This window comes from Chelon labrosus (assembly GCF_963514085.1).
Source record: "Chelon labrosus genome assembly, chromosome: 7".
NCBI classification, from domain to species: domain Eukaryota; kingdom Metazoa; phylum Chordata; class Actinopteri; order Mugiliformes; family Mugilidae; genus Chelon; species Chelon labrosus.
In genome coordinates this window covers 5,559,641-5,577,750 of record NC_140343.1, presented here as the reverse complement: position 1 = coordinate 5,577,750, position 18,110 = coordinate 5,559,641, and the positions used below count along the sequence as shown (strand labels likewise).

The 18,110-nt window shown below is 42.3% G+C and overlaps 1 protein-coding gene and 1 long non-coding RNA gene across 4 annotated transcripts; both read right to left on the bottom strand.

Moving 5' to 3' along the window:
* Nucleotides 1-1,475: 1,475 nt before the first annotated feature.
* On the bottom strand, nucleotides 1,476-12,527 carry arrdc2 (arrestin domain containing 2). 2 transcript variants are annotated; one of them, XM_084548149.1, is made up of 8 exons: nucleotides 12,376-12,527; nucleotides 11,422-11,676; nucleotides 4,498-4,715; nucleotides 4,294-4,396; nucleotides 3,921-4,177; nucleotides 3,623-3,785; nucleotides 3,141-3,301; nucleotides 1,476-2,905 (listed from the first exon to the last, which is right to left on the bottom strand). In XM_084548149.1, the coding sequence occupies exons 2-8, from the start codon at nucleotides 11,672-11,674 to the stop codon at nucleotides 2,852-2,854; spliced, it is 1,209 nt and encodes a 402-aa protein (XP_084404275.1). In that variant the 5' UTR covers nucleotides 11,675-11,676; nucleotides 12,376-12,527; the 3' UTR covers nucleotides 1,476-2,851. The 2 variants fall into 2 exon arrangements, with proteins under 2 accessions (XP_084404275.1, XP_084404274.1); XM_084548148.1 differs by lacking the exons at nucleotides 11,422-11,676; nucleotides 12,376-12,527 and adding an exon at nucleotides 6,192-7,653.
* Nucleotides 12,528-15,844: 3,317 nt separating this feature from the next.
* LOC311491004 lies at nucleotides 15,845-17,069 on the bottom strand. Of its 2 annotated transcripts, none has more exons than XR_014699171.1 (3): nucleotides 16,976-17,069; nucleotides 16,481-16,776; nucleotides 15,845-16,323 (listed from the first exon to the last, which is right to left on the bottom strand). It is a non-coding gene; the product is annotated as an uncharacterized lncRNA (long non-coding RNA). The 2 variants fall into 2 exon arrangements; XR_014699172.1 differs by having other exon boundaries at nucleotides 15,845-16,278.
* Between the last annotated feature and the right edge of the window lie 1,041 nt (nucleotides 17,070-18,110).

The window sequence follows — 18,110 nt, the reverse complement described above, 5'->3', positions numbered from 1 at the left end:
GGTTCCTTTATTGATCCCTGTATCTGCATTAAACCCATTCATTTGTTTACACAGTAGTATACACACTAGTAGTGGTGCTGCTACATGGGTAGTGCCCGGGGAGCAATATTGGGATTAGGTGCTAGCTAAGACTATCTCAGCCGTGGACACAGGCAGGGTGTGAACCTACGACCCTTAGGCCCAAAGCTGCTCCCCCAAAGAAATGACCCTGACTTGATTTGAACAAGCATCCTTCTCTCAGACACACATGAGAATAGATGAAACTACTTGAATACTGCTGCTGTTTTCTTTTTGGAATCAATTAGGTATCAGTTCAACTTACACCGATCAGCCACAACATTAAAACCACTGACAGGAGAAGTTAATAACACTGACCATCTTGTGACAAACTCAGTGTTCTGCTGGGAAACTTTTGGACCTGGTATTCATTTATTGGTGTGGATGTTACTTAGACATGTAGCACCCACCTAGACCAGACCAGACCAGACACCAACACCCCATAGCAATGACACTCCTTGCAGGATGCAGCCTGACACAGACCCGCACACACACACACACACACACACACACAAACACAAACAGTTTAGGAACAAAAACATCAAGAACAGCACAAGGTGTTGACCTGGCCTCCAAATTCACTAGATCCCAAACTGATCAAGTATCTGTGGGATGATCCACAGAGGCCCCTCCCCTCAAAGGCCCCCCACTAACAACATCCTGTTGCCAGACACCACAGGACACCCTGATAAACTGTTTTGACGGCACAAGGGAGACCTACGCAATATTAGGAAGGTGGTCATAATGTTATGACTGATCAGTGTATTCCTGCACCTAATCTTTCAGTCCAGAATCCACATTTATTCAATCAGTCAAGGTTTGATGTGACATTCTTAACAAAACAGTGTTTTACAAACTAAAGTTTCACCGTCAGTCTCGTCTTTCCTCCACGCTGCGCTGCACATCCCTCTCCGCGGAGGATTTCTTCAGCCTGGCTTTCAGCCATGTTTATAGATTTGTGCAACAGTTTGTGTAATTCACCGAGCCGCCCGTCTGTTTGCTCCTATGTGTTATGTATTTGCATGTGTCAGAAGTGACTGGGATCCTGGTTAAATAGTCGTGTAAACAGAGTACGCTCTGTACGAGAGGACGCAGATGTAATCCATACACCAGCTGACAGATCATCTTGCGGTGACTTGAAATAATACGTTGAGACGGTTTGGTGTTTGAGCACTGAGGGGGAAAAAAACTTGATTGCGTAAGTTGACAGCATCAGAAGTGACACACTCATAACGCTAGTCTGTAATCACACATTTCATTCAGTGTGTAGTTTGTTCCTTCTGTGAACTGTGCCCATGGCTTTAGCATAGCTGTGACTCTCAGTGTTGAACATGATGTACCAATCCACTGGCACGAACCAGGCCAGCTATTATTCCCCTAACAAAGTATGCAGCTCACATACCAGTCAAGGCTGAAGGAAACGCTGAAGACAAACTTTAGTTTAGTCTTTTTTTTATTACAAAAAAAAAAAAAAAAAACAATTACAAAACTTTGGCAAGATCCTGAATCAACAGTTCATTGTATAAAAATACATTCTTTGTTTTCAGTGCGTGCCACTGAAGTTGCTCTAGCTGACCCTGAAGACTTCTCTGATACTCCTGACAGTCTTTTTTTTTTTTTTTTTTTGGAAGTTGAGGAGGAAACAATTCCTCGAGTCAGTTTTTGGAATGTACATTTGAGCGTCATCTCTGACGTTAAGGCTCGACCCCGACAGCGCCGACGGACGGGGGGCGTCTGGCACTCGTCAAACGTTTCGCTGCGCTCTCCTCAGAGGTCTCCCGTCTTCTTCCTTTTGATCAGCACCTGTGTGAGCTGAGCAGCGAGCCGTCTTATCGGCAAACTGCACCACGTTTTATCTTTAAGCTTCAGTGCCAAGAGCCTTGCATTAGCACAACACTGGTTTTGGAATTCATCCACGTACTGTCCCACCATTTTTTTGTTCTGTTTTTTTTTTTTGTTGTTGTTTTGTTTTTCCAGAATACATTCAGCTCTATCCAGCTCTCTGAGAGAACGACTCCCTGAAACTCTCATGCAATCTTCAACTGGAGATAATTAAGGCATACACATTTTCCCTTTTACATATCGTTACCTGCATGCATAAAAAAATACATCTCCTTATCCGACTTATCTGCTCCACCATCACACCTACAGATACAGTATGTGCTTAAGTAACAGTAGAAATATATCACAGGCACAATGTTGTCGAGTCACACAATGCACAGCAAAAAACTGCAGGTTGTTAACTCGGTCACCAGGCAAAGAGAAGCTGCTGGCACGTCAACAATAATTGCACTTCTCTCTCAAAAAGATGACAGCGCGCTTCCAAACATGTCGACTGAACATGAACGCTTTTTTTTGTCAGACATTTGAACACAACTTCAACTCTGCACCTGATAAAATATCAAGTGATCTTAACCCCACCCCCCCTACACAAGATGTCCACAACTCCTTAAATCTTAAAACAAAATCTTCACAGGAGGGAATCGTTGATTGGGAGGTATTTGCGGCTCTCTTCACCGCGAGCCAAAAATCACTTGGGGAGGACGGGGAACTGATGCAAAGAAGCTTTCCTCTCGACAGAGCAGGAAAACGTCCACTTTATTGGATTGGCAGCTCCTTCACCAACATCCAGTTCCTGAGGACTCCCGTCTCCGGACCTCTCTTCTGTGTGGCGCGCCGCTCCGTCTCCACACTGGCTGGGACCATTTACCAGAGAGAAGCAATCCAGGAGAAGACAAATCTCTATATTTGTTTCAATAACTAATCTGCTCAACGCTCAGGCAGGGCTCATGGTTCAACACGTCATGCAGCGAGGTCTCATGTTGATGGGCTGAGGGTTGGGGTCAATCTATAAAAAAGGAATAAGAAAAAAAAGACACAGTTAGGTAAGCACATAGTTTTACATTCAGTTCACACCTACAGATTTGTTTCCATGTGGTTACTGTTACACAACTTCTTTAGAAAAGAAAAAAAATGTGTTTTAAAAAGAAAATCTGTTCGCCTGTAAATGTTTACACGTGACGATCAAACTTCAGTAAGCAGTAGGTGTAGGTAGGAGTCGTTTCTAGCGTTTGGTGACTCACCTCGCAGTACACTGGCGGAGGTCGGAAGCGAAACTCTTGGACAAAAGCCATGAGGGGTCGCTCCAGGATCCCACTCAGGTCCTCGGCCGGCTGTTGGACCACTGCGTTGTTGCGCTGCTCGGCCTCCTCCTCCGTCACCACGGAGCTGTAATCTGGAGGAGCTGCAGGGAAAGAGGCGGGATTAGTCCGCTGGTCTGACTCAACAGATCGGTGCAGGTCAACACAGTCAGCAGCTGAGTCGTGACCGCCGATAAAACTCCTAAAAACCCTCTTAACATTTAGTGCCTTTTTGCACCAACAAACACCGGCTTGATCCGATGTGAATGAAAACCTTTGTTTATTCACACTAACATCTGAGAAATATGGTATTTTAGCGGTCGGTAATTATAGAAATTTCATGAATAAAGACAATTTGGATATTTGGAGATATGAGTTCCGGTGCAGTAAAAAGTAAATCTAGGCTGTAATCACAGGACACTTACGCTCAGGCTGCTCGGGGATGGCCATGCGCAGCCACTCCAGGTTGACGCTGTACTGGCTGCTGACGCTGGACGTTCGGCTGCCGAAGGGATGGAGGGGAATGGTGCCTATGACTAGCGGCAGCTCCAGACACATCTTGGACGTCCCAGGAACATCAACACAAACCTGGAGCGAGGAAAGGAAGAAAACATTTAGTGATTTCTGTGTAAACCGCAGCAGCAGCAGCAGCAAATATGAGCGGAACGAAGGAACGCAGCTTTTAAATTCATAAAAAGTGAAGCAGCTGAGGACTGGACTCACCTTGAGCATGTATTCCACTTTGATGATGCGGCACTGAAGTATGGACGGACCCACGGGCGGGATCTTGATGGCGCGACCGTGCCAGGTCTCACGACACTTGGCGCCCACTGTGTCACCGCACAGCGTGGCCACCACCGAGCGCTTCTGCTTCATGGTGCCGCGGGCGATGAACGTCTGCGTCTGAGTGATGAAGGCTTTGGGCACAATTGATCTGGAGGTAGAGTTGTCGAACTCTGCAAAGACAGGTATCACCTCACCTGTGGGGAGAGAGAGAGGGAGAACGGGTTAAGTGATGCAGGCACTTCTTTGTAAGCGTAAAAAAAACCAAAAAACATTGTGTTTACTGAAGGTGTTAGAAGTGCTCCGCTCTCACCTGGTGTGTAGCCTTTGCGGTCAATCTTTGCGGTTACAGACACCTGACCGAAGCTGCGGTACCACGCCCGCGCCATCTTATCCTTCGTGCCAGCCTGCGGCGCCTACAAATTATAAAACCAAATGAGCGCGCCCCTCAAGACACCCAGAAAATCATGAAGTGTGCGAGAACACAATCATGAGGTGTGAGGCCCGGGCTGCTCACCAGTAAGGCTGGCGTGTTGATGTCGATGGGCTCGATGACTGTAAACTCCTTCTTGATTTTCTTGACGGTGGCCCACGGCCTGTGCAGCTTAGCTTTGACCCAGTAACGGATGCTGCCGTGCTTCCCCTCGAAGGAGGTGACCAGCGTCTCTTCTGGCAGCTGGAAGCTGAACGGATACTCATGTCTGCCAGCAGAAAGGACCGTGACTTCACCGTTATCTGAGGAGAAGGACAAAGAAATAAAGAAATTTAACATTCGTTTGATGTGTAGAGGTACAGAGTACAGAGAGTGTAAATTCAATTTGCATATCTTGCTGTGCTTGAAGAGGACAATAAAGTTTAAACATTATTATAAAACAATCACCTCAGAACAATGAAATGACTGTTTCGTAATCTTAGCTGTGATTTATTAACAGATTTTTTAGTACGTGACTAATACGCCACATAAAAAGAAGCAAATGGCTTCTTCTGGAGAACGAAAGTAAGTCCTGATAAAACTACACCGGTGCAAACTTTAAAAAATGACTACATGAATAAAGCTGCCTTTCTAAGAGCGGATCTTTCAAGAACGACTCTTTGCTGAAGTAGAAATCTCAGAGTCTTTCTCTGCAGTCACATGGTTTCTGTGCTTGCTCTGAGGGGCGGTTCCTGCTCTATTGTGCTGACTGAGAACATGTTTTCCTCAAGCTATATCGCGCAGACCCGTCACAACTGCTCTGGGTGTTTTTTTTATTTCCACTCTCCTGCAGCACAGGTTTGCGTTTAGCAGAACGTATTGTGTCGCCTTTGTCAGCTCTGTGGGCACACTTCATTTAAACGGTGTCACTGTCAAACCCTCGTGTCGGGTCAAGTGGTAATGTTTCAGTGGACATACCCAAAAAAAACTAAAAAAAAATTCTTTAAACACAACTATTTAAAGCAATATGAGTTATATTATGGCGTGTCTTAGCTTAGTTCTTTACCAGAAGAACTGAACCAAACAGGGAAACTGCATAACGTCGACAGAGCGCAGGCTGTGAGTTTCCTGTCTGCTCTTTAAACCAAAACAACTCTGTGCCCCAATGAATGAAGACCTGAGGCTCCCCCACACTGCAGAGCAGAAAAACAACCCAGGATCTGCTTCGTTTCCTTCGACAGAACTTTTCACAGAGAGAATAACAGCTGTTGCAGAATGTCTGTTCACTCCAGTCCCTACACGGTTAAACTTTTATATTTACACATAAAATAATAACAAGCTCTGTTTTTTTGCACTTTTACACATTTCGAAGGAGTAAATGTGAACAAAAGTGAAGCAAGAAAGTTAAAACATTTCAGAAAGATTCTTAAACTTTCCTTCAGCTCTTAGATGGTGCATCAGGTTTGCTTCAACAACAAAAAACAAGTTCAGAAATCAGCTCATAACTTATAGAAATGCGACACAAACAACTCAGAGACAACTTCTTCCATAACCAAGACTTCATCAGACTTTCACACAACCAGACCAGACTAGTTAAACTCTTCAGGCTGTACCCTGACAACAACACTAGTCCCTGTTTGCAGACAAACAACCAGCTCTGTGTGCCCAAGACATTTAAACCACTTTCACTATTGTTTCAACAGCTCCGTGAGAGAGGAGAGAGGATGTGTTGCTGCTTCGCCTGAACATAATGAACCCTCTCCCGTGTCCCGTGCCCCGTGCCTGCAGGGCGGACTGACCTGCCTGCAGCAGCACCTCTCTGCGGTTCAGGTACTCCACTTCGTCGCTGTAGTTCTGGGTGTACGCGGTGCTGGAGCCGGCGGACCGGGACTCGGTCCAGTGCACCTTAGCGAACCCCTCCGCGTGGAGCTTCAGGGACTCCACCTGGCTCTCCCTGCTCAGCTCAAGCACCACTCGTCCGGACACCACGTCCCCGCTGCTGAAGACGGGAGGACAGTCCACCTCCGCGGAGTCGAAGACGATGGCAAACTTTTTCAACTTGTCGAAAATCATTTTGTTTTTTTGTTGCAAAGTCCTCTAAGGAAGGAAGAAAAAAAATCTGTACGTGGTTGGCTCTTTCTTGTTCTTGCCCCTCAGTGAGTGTGCAGGAGATGATCTTGAGGCTGTAGATATCTTCTTATCGCGTGTTTAAAGCTCAAACTGTTGATGCATGTGTGAAGCAGCAGTATTTGCAGACTGAGAAAGTGGGCGGGGCTTGCGAATTTATTATGTAAGGCCTCAGGAGAGGGTTGAAGGCTGGGCGACGGTGCGTTCATGGACCGCCGTTTCGGCGCAGACTTTTTCGGGGCCGAAGTTCGAAAACAAGCTGCAGCGCGACAGCAAAATGCAATCACGCACGTTTTGGAGTGAGCTTAACGGCCACGGGAAAGGCTTTCAAACGCATTTCAAGCACAAATGGGAAAGTAAAAAAAAAAAAAACATAATTATTTAACATCCAGGAGGACGCAAGAACAACAAACGCATCAAAACATGTCAGGGCAAACTCCTGGAACATGCCCCAAGCGTAGTACTAGAACAACTACACCCACATACACTGTGAAAATGAAACCAAGAACCAGGCAGTCACATTTTAACGTCCATTATTATGTATTATTCACAGTCCCTCCGATCTATTTGCCGCTTCTCATCTCGCAAGGCCTCATATTTCCAGAGCAACCCCTTAAGGCAACATAATAAACATGCAGACTGGGTGTGGAGGCAGGACAGAGAGAGAGAGAGGGAGGAAAACAGGGCCTGGTGATGATTGATGGTTACAGGTTCTTAGAGGAAAACAGCCTCAACTGAGCATGCCTCATTCTGGCAGACAGCCTCCCTGCACAGCTCAGGGGAAAAATAGTTTCATTCTGGACCAAAGCTGTTTACCCCAACGCTCCCATGTATAACACACTGTTACGCAGGCATGAAAAACACACAGCTATAGGCACGGGAGTACATGCAGCTTATTCCAGGAAATCCAAGAATAGTGCGACACCATCCAAATGTGACCAAGACAGAAGCGACACGTCTGCACCATCTTCCATGAATCACATCATCAGTGCAGACTTTCTTTTTTACAAGTTAAAGCCACTTTCTGACATGTCTAAAAACAAAGACACATTTCTGAGCACTTCTAAAAAAAAAAAAATCCACAAGCGAAGCCGTCGCTGCTTTATTTCCAAACTAGGTTATTCTCTCATGTCTCTCCTTCATTCAATCCAAAAGCCCTGAGACAGAAATCAAGTCTGTTCGGTGAAAAACAAAGTTGTTTACTGCTTTGTTCTTGAGGATGAGGACTTAGCTCTCTGGTGCCACTAACCGGCTCACTGGTGCAGTGCAGAGAGCTGCAGGACTGCTGCTGCTGCACAGAGCTGCTGTGATGAAGATTATGAATGAGGGAAACGTTGTTAAAGTCTTATACATGATGCTCTGAAGGGATGTCTCCAACTGAGCTTACCCTTAAAGTTACTCCCTGATGATGGGATAGATTAAGGAGACATCACAGCATCTTCAATTTGTCAAAAAAATATTCTTAATATAATTAGGAATGTTGTCATATTTGTGTGATAAATAACCCAGTTTGCATCTCCTTTAAATACACAGTAATAGTTCTGTTCTTTGGTGAAACAAAAGCCCAGCACGCCACCTGCTGGTGACAAGAAGCAACAGCCCTCAGACTCCACCACCACGCTTGATAAGAAGACCACGTGTTTGTTTCTTCTGCACTGACAGATAAGCCTGATAACCACTACCTCAGTGCAGATGAGTCTGGTATGATTATCCTAATTGAAAGGACGTTTAGTACAACTGCAGACTCAAGTTTAACCAATTTGTTTGCCAAAGCGGCTGCTAACAACACTGTGAAACAAACATTATTGCCCTCCAGATCAAATTTGACCTGTTTTTAGCACATCATTTTATATAAATGTGGTACTAATGCCCATTAATTCTGCAAATAAATGTCCAGTATATAGTAAATAGTTAAAAAGAAAGTAAGCAAGAAATGATTTGGCGGCATTTGCAAGAAAAACACATTTATTTTAACTCCAACGAGACCAGTGACTCTAGGATAAATAAAAGAAAATTGTTGTGTCATTCACATTGTGTTCGTGCAAAAGTGAATAAATGGCGAAATGAATGAAGAGCGTTGACGAAAGGGGGCGTGGCCAGGAAGAGCCACGTGTTGCTTTCCCAGGTTGCCACAGCGACACAGGCTGCATTTTTTAAAACAGCACCCCCACTCCCCCACCCATACCCTCCTACTTCTTCCTTCCTTTCGCTCATAATGCTGCAGTTCAACACAACATTGATATATCACATTATGTCTTAAACTCAGCGGCTTACATAGAAAGGATTCAGAAAGTGAAAGGATTGGGGAAATGCGTCAGAGAGGCACGGCCCGTCTGCAAAAACAGTTTAGAGCTGGTGCTTCCTGGACAGATTCTGCAGATAAGCAACACAGGAAAACACCCATGTTGCCTCTATACTGGTACCTGATACACTCAAAACACTAATTCAATGCAAAAAAAAAAAAAAAAGAATAAACGGCAAAAACTCAACCTTTTATTAACATCGTAATCAGTTTCACGTGGACTCGTCTATCGTTACTACATCAAATAAAACAATAAAACTGTCACAGTCGTTAAGTAGAGATTGGTGCGAGGAGAAAACTGCTCACACCTGAAGTAACACAGAATTCAAACCTGTACCAGTCTCATTTAACTTCAGGTATATATATATATATACACATATATTTACATTTTCTTTGCTCGTCCTTTTGAAATAAAGCACAAAAGAGGGTGATGTTACATAACGTATTGTACCGACACATGTTTGTATCATTTTGTCCATTTTCAGTCAGTAACAGAAACCTTCTTGTGTTTAATTTAGTCCAGTTTAACATCACAACAAACTACGTCATCTTGTGTGAAATATCTCTATATTTATACATGTGTATCATGTTTTTGTAATGACAATAAAAACCTTGAAATGATCACACAGTTCTGACGCTGTTTTCACATAAACTAAACATTACAACAGCCAAGAAGGACCATTTAGTTCAGGACTAGAATTAGAATGGATTCATTTCCCTAGTGTAACTAATGTAAGTGTAGTTTTTATTTATTTTAACGTAACAGAACTGCAAAGCCCCTGTCGTTACAGACAGAAGCGTATTTATATTTTGGTGGTTTTATTTGAATTTTATCATCAAGATACTTTCAAAAATGCAAATTAAAACATTTCACACCAACAAAATAAAAGTTACAGATAGCGACAATGTGACATCGCCCTCTTTTGTGTTTCAGCTTCAACGTGCTACGACTATATATTTTCATACAGTGTAACTTATATATTTAATAACTTACACATATCTTAAATATCTAAATATTTTATACAGTATTTATATGTTTTAAGTATATATCTTGTATAGTTTCACATACTCGTATACTGTATATATATAACATTTATTTGTGTATTGAATTTTTTCTTATGTTTTTGTATATTTTATGCATTTTTTATGCACCTTACTATACTTTTATTATTTTTTTATTATTATTTTTTTGCTGACAGTTATTTCCTCTTACCTCTGTGTAATGATGGGACTGGATACCGTATTTCCCACTGAATAAAAACAGTATCTATCTATCTATCTGGACAAGAATAAACATGTAATTACAGCTGAATGAAACTGGTTTGTATTTGGTGTCACTTCAGGTGTGAGCAGTTTTCCTGTATCCATTCAATGAATCAATTAGTCTGATAATGACATTAATAAAAGGTTGATCTCTGGTAACTGTTCTCACATGTCATTGTTGGATAAATTTTCGCATGACACTGAATCAGTTCTGGCTCTGTTAGCGGGTTAATGACATACTCAGTATTTTGAAAACGAATGAATAATTGAAGCATTTGTTTTCTGCGGCCTCTTAGTTAATGGTTGATGTGTTACTTCGTTGCGGTCAGAGTGTTTTCATTTAGGCTGCATATTAATATTAATATACAAAACCAGTCTGGTGCACCTTTAACCACAGTATATACAGTGCATACACGACGCAGATGTTGCAACAAAGGTGTGGGGCTGCTTGGAATTATGTTTGAAACTCAAGTGCTTTGCAGCTTATTTTGGCTGCTTGTTGTCTGCCTTCATCTGAGCCTCTGTGTCTGATATGTACCCGTCTAACCAGACTGGGGAGTCAAAACAACTGCAGAGACGCTAATAAAACATTAACCACTGTCTACAGTTTATTTACTCAACTTCTATGGCCTATACTCTGTACCTCTCTCCGTTTTCAAAGCTGCCAGGAGCCGTCCACTCGGGGGGAATTTCACACTTTACCGCAACATGTCCGGCACAACACAGCACTACTCGGGTGAAGTCAGTGGAGTTTATCTGGATTCGACGCTAATGGACGTGTGTTTAATGCCAAGATTATGTTATCTAACGGATGTATCAGGGAGCTTCCCTCGGTTTCCATGCAACACATTTGATCCAGGTGGCTTCATTTATTTTGCAAACTGCAGGGAGTACAAGACGCAGGGTCTACCAGCTGTTACACGACACAGCAGATCAGCAGTTTCACATCACATTTTCAGAACAGGGAGAGAGAACGTTTTCAACCACCAGCTGAAAATGCACTCAGGTAGAAACTATAGACTATATTTCACACGAATGCTGCACACAAATATTGGGAGACAAAAGAAAGTAAGTGATCACAGATTTATTTTCGATACTAAACTCGTTGAGCAGTCCGTGTTTAAGCATCTCCCCTGAATGAACACAGCTGAAAGTAATTTATTTTGTCAGACTCTGGTGAATTATGAAAATTAATGAGTTGTCATTGCTTAAAATAGAAAATGAAAGTCAAGGCTGAAGGATGGCCACGTCATAATTCACCTTCTTGTGATTAGACTGTAGTCAGATGGATAAATAAAAAACACACTAATGGAATATTGACAGGTATCATTACTGACCTCGGATCAGATGCTGCCTCTTCCTGAAGTAGGTGATCTTGGAGGTGTAGTCGTTGTAGACGGAGTTCATGCCGCGGTTCTCCAGCCAGTGGGCCGTGGCCACCCCTCGTCCCTGCACCTTCATGGAGTGCACTCTGATGTCCCGGTGGAGCTCCAGGACCACCTGGCCGGACACCACCTCCCCTCCGATGAACGCCGCATCGGCCGGACCGTCCAGCTCAATGACGAAAGACTTTACGGGGTTCAAGGTCATCGCTGCGTGTGAAGACGGAGGAACGACAAGGCTGAATATAAACTCAAATAAACATGGATGTGGTGAGTGTGCGCTGCAAAAATAAAAACATACTGCAAACAGCCAAAGCCAGCTAGAGACATAGAGTGACGTCTTAAGAAACGTTATGACTGATTTTAAACGTGCACTTTGCATTAAACAAAGCTTGTAGCCCACATATTGCAAATTCTTACAGTTTAGTCTCATGGGGGTTTTAGGTTGAGGGTGGAGTTAATCTAGCCAAGAAGTTACAGTTGTGTAGACTGTTTTTAGAAATGCTTAATAACAATATAATGTCACATCTTTTCCTCTTAACACAACTAAGAAAACATTTAGTAAAAACCAATGCTGACATTTAAATGTTGATATATTATTTTCTACTGGTGAATAACAAGTTCAGTATGAGTGGTGTGTGTATTTATTCATTTATAACACATGTTTAGACACACGTGAGGTTAAAATGAACGGAAATTCCTCTTTCTATTAATAAAATGTAAATAATACTGTAGTAAATTATCCTGTGAGTCTAATATAATGTCATTTTTTATTTTCTGTTATCGTTTATTTACGTGTCCGTTTCCTTTATTTTAAAAATGCTCGGGAATTAGCGTAAGCCAATCAGGATTAAGAACCAGGTTTACGTTTTATTCGCGACCGTTGACGTTTAAAGGTCTCCCACTCACCGACAGGACAGGAGCAGCAGACGGTGGTCTTCTTCGCGAAGGCGTCGTTTGTCTCTGAGGACAGATAAACTCCGTGTTCACTCCGACCGGCTGTGTGTCCAGTGGAAGGGAAGGCCGCTGTTTATAAAGGGACGCGTCTCTCCCTCGACGCACAGAGACAGGCGTGGACTTTAAATGTAGGTCAATTTCCGGCTCACCTTCACATTTAAAGCATCCGTGGCACGTTTCAGTCGTTGTTTTCCGTTGTTTACGCGCAGATCGTTGTGTGAACAGACTCCAATGATGGTGCGATATAAAATTCAGGTGATTAGCAACAAAAAAATACCAATGACCATTCACCCGAGTGACTTTTTTCCGAGCGAGGGCTTTTATTTTGAAGGCCGCTTGTCTACTTCCGTTAAAATGGCGGCTTAGCAAATCAATTACATTTTATGGTCCTCATTAAGGATGCTAAAAGAGCAGGTAAGACGTCTAAAGTTGAATTGTGTTGTGTAAAAAACAAAAAACAAACACGTGTCTAATTAATTAAAGGAAAATATAAAGAAAAATAATTAATTTAATGTCGCCCTGAAAAAAAAAAACACCTCAGGAAATGGTCATGTGCGTCACCACCTCAGTCACATTATTACAATGTCACATGTTGCCCTAAAGTTCAGCATGGCCTGTAAAAACCAAGTTTATGACATGATAATAAAATATGTTATGTCACTTTTACACGTTGTTAGGAGTTTATAAGAATAGTACCTTTGTGTATTTATTAGGTATTCGCATGTATTGTGCTCCAGTGGTGTGGTGGTTATCACTGATGCCTCACAGCAAGCAGGTTGTCTGTCTCTCTTGTGTTAGCCCTGCGATAGATGACGACCTGTCCAGGATGTCCCACGCCTCTCGCCCAGTGACAGCCGGGATAGGTTAATGAATGTGTAGTGCTTGATATCAACAGCAGTACTGTAGTTTAAATCAGAAAGGTCATCGTGAGTGCTTGGGCAGGCAATGAATACATATATTTAAGCTTTTTTTTTTCTTTTTTTTTTTTCCCAAGTTTGTTTATTAATTTCAAGACAACAATACAAAAGCAGTTAAAAAAATATATCTGTACAAAAACAAGTTACCTTTTTTGCTTACATACACAAAATAAACAACAATAAATCAAATCAAACCAAAACACAACAACCCTCCACAGTCAGTAATGAGGATTAAATACAAAAACACAGACACATATACAATATCCAAATTCAGCAAAACCTTACAATAGGTAGCCACCCCAACAGAGCATAACATATGACATATAGCTAGGTTAAGGCCAGTCTAGTCCTAGTCAGGAATATGTGAGAAACTAGTACTCTCAAAATAAAGAAAAAATGGGCCCCAAACCTTCCAAAATTTTTGAGAAGAACTCCTTGTAGAAAGTCAGATTTTTTCCAATTGAAGGAAATAAAGAACATCCGCCAACCAGCGTGCATGACAAGGGGGGGTTCTTAACTTCCATTTAGTTAAAATTAGTCTTCTTGCTAATAAGGTGACAAAGGCAATAACATCTCTATTAGATTGTGATAGGGAAGGTACAAAGGAGGAGACACCGAACAATGCAGTGAGAGCATTCGGCTCAATCCTCTCTTCAACTATGTCTGAAATAGTTTTAAAAATGTCCGTCCAGTAGTTACACAGAGATGGGCAGAGCCAAAACATATGAATTAAATTGGCTGGGGTTTGCTTGCATCTATCGCATTCTGGAGATATATCTTTGTAGATCTTAGCCAGCCTCTCTTTAGTGTAATACGTACGGTGCAGAATTTTGCACTGAATAAGGCCATGGCGTGCACATATTGAAGATTTATGCACACGACTAAGAATTTCGTCCCACAAAACCTCAGATAACTCCTCCCCCAAATCCTCTTGCCACAAGGCCCTTATGTTATCCAGTGGATCTGGACGAAGAGAGAGAATTTGATTATAAATATCTGAAATTAACCCTTTCAATGAGTAACTAGATTTGAAAAACCTATCAAGAGGTGACTCGTTGGGCAAATTGGGGAAATTTGGGAAGGCTGTGCGAGCAAAACTGCGAATTTGTAGGTATCTAAAAAAGTGATGTTTAGGGAGTGAGAACTGCTCAGAGAGCTGTTGGAAGGACGCAAAGGTGTTGTTAATGTATAAATCCTGAAATGATACTATGCCTTGATTGGACCAAATTAAAAAAGCATTGTCTACAAGTGATGGAGGGAAAGCATGATTATTGGCTATTGGAGCTTGGATGGAGAAAGATTGTAAACCAAAACAGCGTTTGAATTGAGCCCAAATTCTAAGAGAAGTTCTCACAAGCACATTCTTACTGTACGGAGAAGTGGAGGATAAAGTAGAAGAATGCACCAAAGCCTTCAATGAAACTGGTTTAGTAGAAAATGCCTCCATGGTTACCCAAGTGGGCGCGGGATCTAAAGTTTCATATTGGAGCCAAAACTTTAGAATTCTAATATTAGCAGCCCAGTAATAGAATGTCATGTTTGGAAGAGCCAACCCCCCAAGTGGTTTGGGTCATATTTAAGCATTTTTAAACATTTTGTTGCCTTAAATGAACATTCCCATCTGTGTTTGGCATGTCTTTTGGTGCAGCAAACAATGACTGAGCGAATTATGCCGTTTAAACCTCAGTTTTTTTTTTTCTCTGCTCCCCTTGGACCTGAACCTCGGCTCGTTGGCCAGCTAACATTCCAGCCCGTACCTGGACTGTTGCCTTTTCACCAGGTTGATGAACTCCAGATTCAGTTTATTTACATCTGCTTTCCTGCATGCCAACAGCGGAGCCTGCTTCTCCAGGTCAAGGCTGTGTTATTGCTACAACATAGACTGTTTTCGTGGAGTATTGTGGTCAGTCATGCTTGAAGGAGGAGGTGAGATTCTTTCTGCGAAACAGACGGTAACCTTCTTCTTAAGCGGTTAGCGTTGACAGTGTAAACAGACTGGAAGTAGGACAGTTAAGTTCGAGGCTGCCTAAACATGTCAGGCAAGGCTAAAGGTTTATATTTAAGCCACCTAACTGCTAAGGCTGCACTTGCACGCTGCTTCGACATTTCACACTATACTGTTCTGGGTAAAAGTTTATTCATTTATCAGCCCTGCAAGTTATCAGAATTCTTCTGGAGTTCATTGAAGCCGACACTTAGAGACGATGTGATGGAGTGGCTTTGGTTAAATAGTTTGAATTTAATGGATTTTTAATTTCTAAAGAGCTGGAGGATCCGGGTTAAAGATCCACAGGTGATGAGAAGAGATCAACAGTTCAAGTTCAACAAGTTCACTGGATGTTGCATATTTTTTTAATCAGCCTCCAAAGATGCTATGTGAGGACTGATTCAATTGAATAACTTAATAACCTTTCAGAAACCAGTTTTAGTTCTTCAGTAACCACATAAAGGACGATCTGTGACGTGAAGGAGGTGAACTGTATGACCAATCACCAATAGTCGGATTTCTTTGTTTTTATGAGCAGGACTTTGGTCATTGTAATATTTAGTAATGTACGACTTTCTGTGTTTAACAATTAACTGCACTTAACGGTTCTTAAAAGTTTACTAGAGAGCAGACGCAGAGCACGTGAGATGTGTGGAAAAAGGTGTAGATTTGAAACAGAAGTGTAAAACCTGCGTGCAAAACCATTCTTCACTCTTTGTATTTTTATTAGGAGCTGGGCGAGAAGACCGGATCCAGAGACAGTGGTGGGATTCTCAGTCACTTTAATTCAAAAGGTCTGAACTGGCTGCAGAGGTTTGGCTGTGTAGTCGTCCTTGCTGGTGGTTCTGAAATTCTGTTTGACCAGTGGAAGCCTCAGGTTGCAGCCCTGCGATAGACTGGAGTCCTGTCTAGGGTGTACCCCGCCTCTTGCCCGATGATAGCTGGGATAGGCTCCAACACAAGATGGATGGATAAATGAATGAACTTCAGGTTGCTCTATTTGATTAACAGGGATCAACAAACCAATCTAATCAATATAATATAATGTTTTACTGAGTAAAAACAAACATTTGCTCCTATAACCACCCCTGCCACAAAGGTTCAAACCACTACAGTAGAGGGGAGAATTAGGTTTAATTTTAGATTTCCTCACCTTGTACTGTGACTGACAAGATGTCCTGGACGGTTTGCAGGTCTTCAAAGGGAGGAAGTCAGCCATAGTGGTGCTGAGGATCAGCCCATGCTCTGCCAAACAGATTAAAAACATTTAATATCTACATGTAAAACTTCATTACAACACAAAAACAGGAGCAATCCATCACCTGGTCCACACAGTATGGCTGTGGTTGCGTAGTACAGGCCTCAGAGGCTGGATGGACTGAACTGGACGTGGCTTTTGGTCATCAGGTCAGACCCGGGTACAGTCACTGGATGTTGTGTATGGCTCGGCTATGGCCATATACGACCAAATATGACAGAGCTTGATCATGGCACCAAGGTTTCAACGACATCAAACACAACGCTAAAGACTATCGCAACGTGCACAAAGGACACAAATGAACCTGAAGTGAATTATGTCTATTCATATGACATGAAAAATGTATAAAAACAAAACAAAAAAAAAGCAATAGAAGGTCTGTCATCTCACATAAAAGTAGGAGAGTCTGCTGGTGGTGACTGGCGTCCTCTCTCTTTGTTTCTCTGTGCATCAGTGTCTCCTTTTGGGAAGGAACTGAAAGCATGGCTCCTTTTTATCCAAACATCTGGATCTACTGGGACACAATCAAAGATACATTAATAGAGTAGCATTTACTTGGTCTCTGAGTTTTTAAAGTTATTTAAAGTTTGGTTGATTCGGGGGTGTCTAACTCATTTTAGTTCAGGGGCCACATACAGCTCAATTTGATCCAAGGGGGCCGGACCAACTTTGACTTAAAAAAGTGCACCCCCTAGTGTAGAAATTAGGAATAGGTGCCAATGTTATTGAAAACTTGAGCCAATGTCTTCTATGTAATTTTCCCACTTTGTAAATTCATCCCGTGGACCAGATTGGAACCTTTAGCGGGCCAGTTTTGGTTTCTTTCCTTAAATGACAGCACCAGTGGTTTTATGATTATAAATAAATAAATAAATAAATAAGCTAAGGCAGCACCATAGATGCTGTAGCTCTAATAGTCAAGAATAATTACAGGGTTGGTGGTTCAGTTCCTGGCCAATTGATGATGTGGGGTTAAAATTAATTTTTTTTGATATTTGAGGCCTAAAGTCATTGTCAGTCTGACAGCTGAGTGCAGGTTTTACATCGACTCTTTGACCTCTGTGTGTAGGATACAAACTAGTCGTGGTGTCACATGGAAGGAGTTGCAGACCTGCAGACAGGTCAGACAGACGGGTCGTCTCTCCTTCTACAAACTTCTCAGGATCGCCCATCGGCACCGGCATCGGTGTGCTGAACAAGAAAAAAAAACAACGGTCACAGTCACGGTCTTGTGCTGATTACACCCGTTTCTAGGAGGGCCTTATTAAAAGGTCAATACCCTTGTCACTTTTGTGTGTACTTAAAGCTGACAGTGCAGGTGTTACAGGTCACAGTAACACACAAAATGGTTTACAGTAGATTATGAATCGGATGATGAGACAGATGAAAAAATAAAAGTATTCTGCTATAAATGGGATTTTATGGGTACACTAACGATAAAAGTGTACATGTAACATATAGCTAATATCAACAAAATGTGCTTGATCACATACAGCTGCAAAAGACTATAGATAATAGATAATAC

Coding starts and splice junctions, on each gene's coding strand:
- arrdc2 (XM_084548148.1), bottom strand. CDS start 6,465: ATGATTTTCGACAAGTTGAAAAAGTTTGCCATCGTCTTCGACTCCGCG. Junction 3,786..3,920: donor AAGTGGAATACATGCTCAAG/GTGAGTCCAGTC, acceptor TCCTCGCTCCAG/GTTTGTGTTGATGTTCCTGG. Junction 2,906..3,140: donor CTCCGCCAGTGTACTGCGAG/GTGAGTCACCAA, acceptor CCTTTTTTATAG/ATTGACCCCAACCCTCAGCC.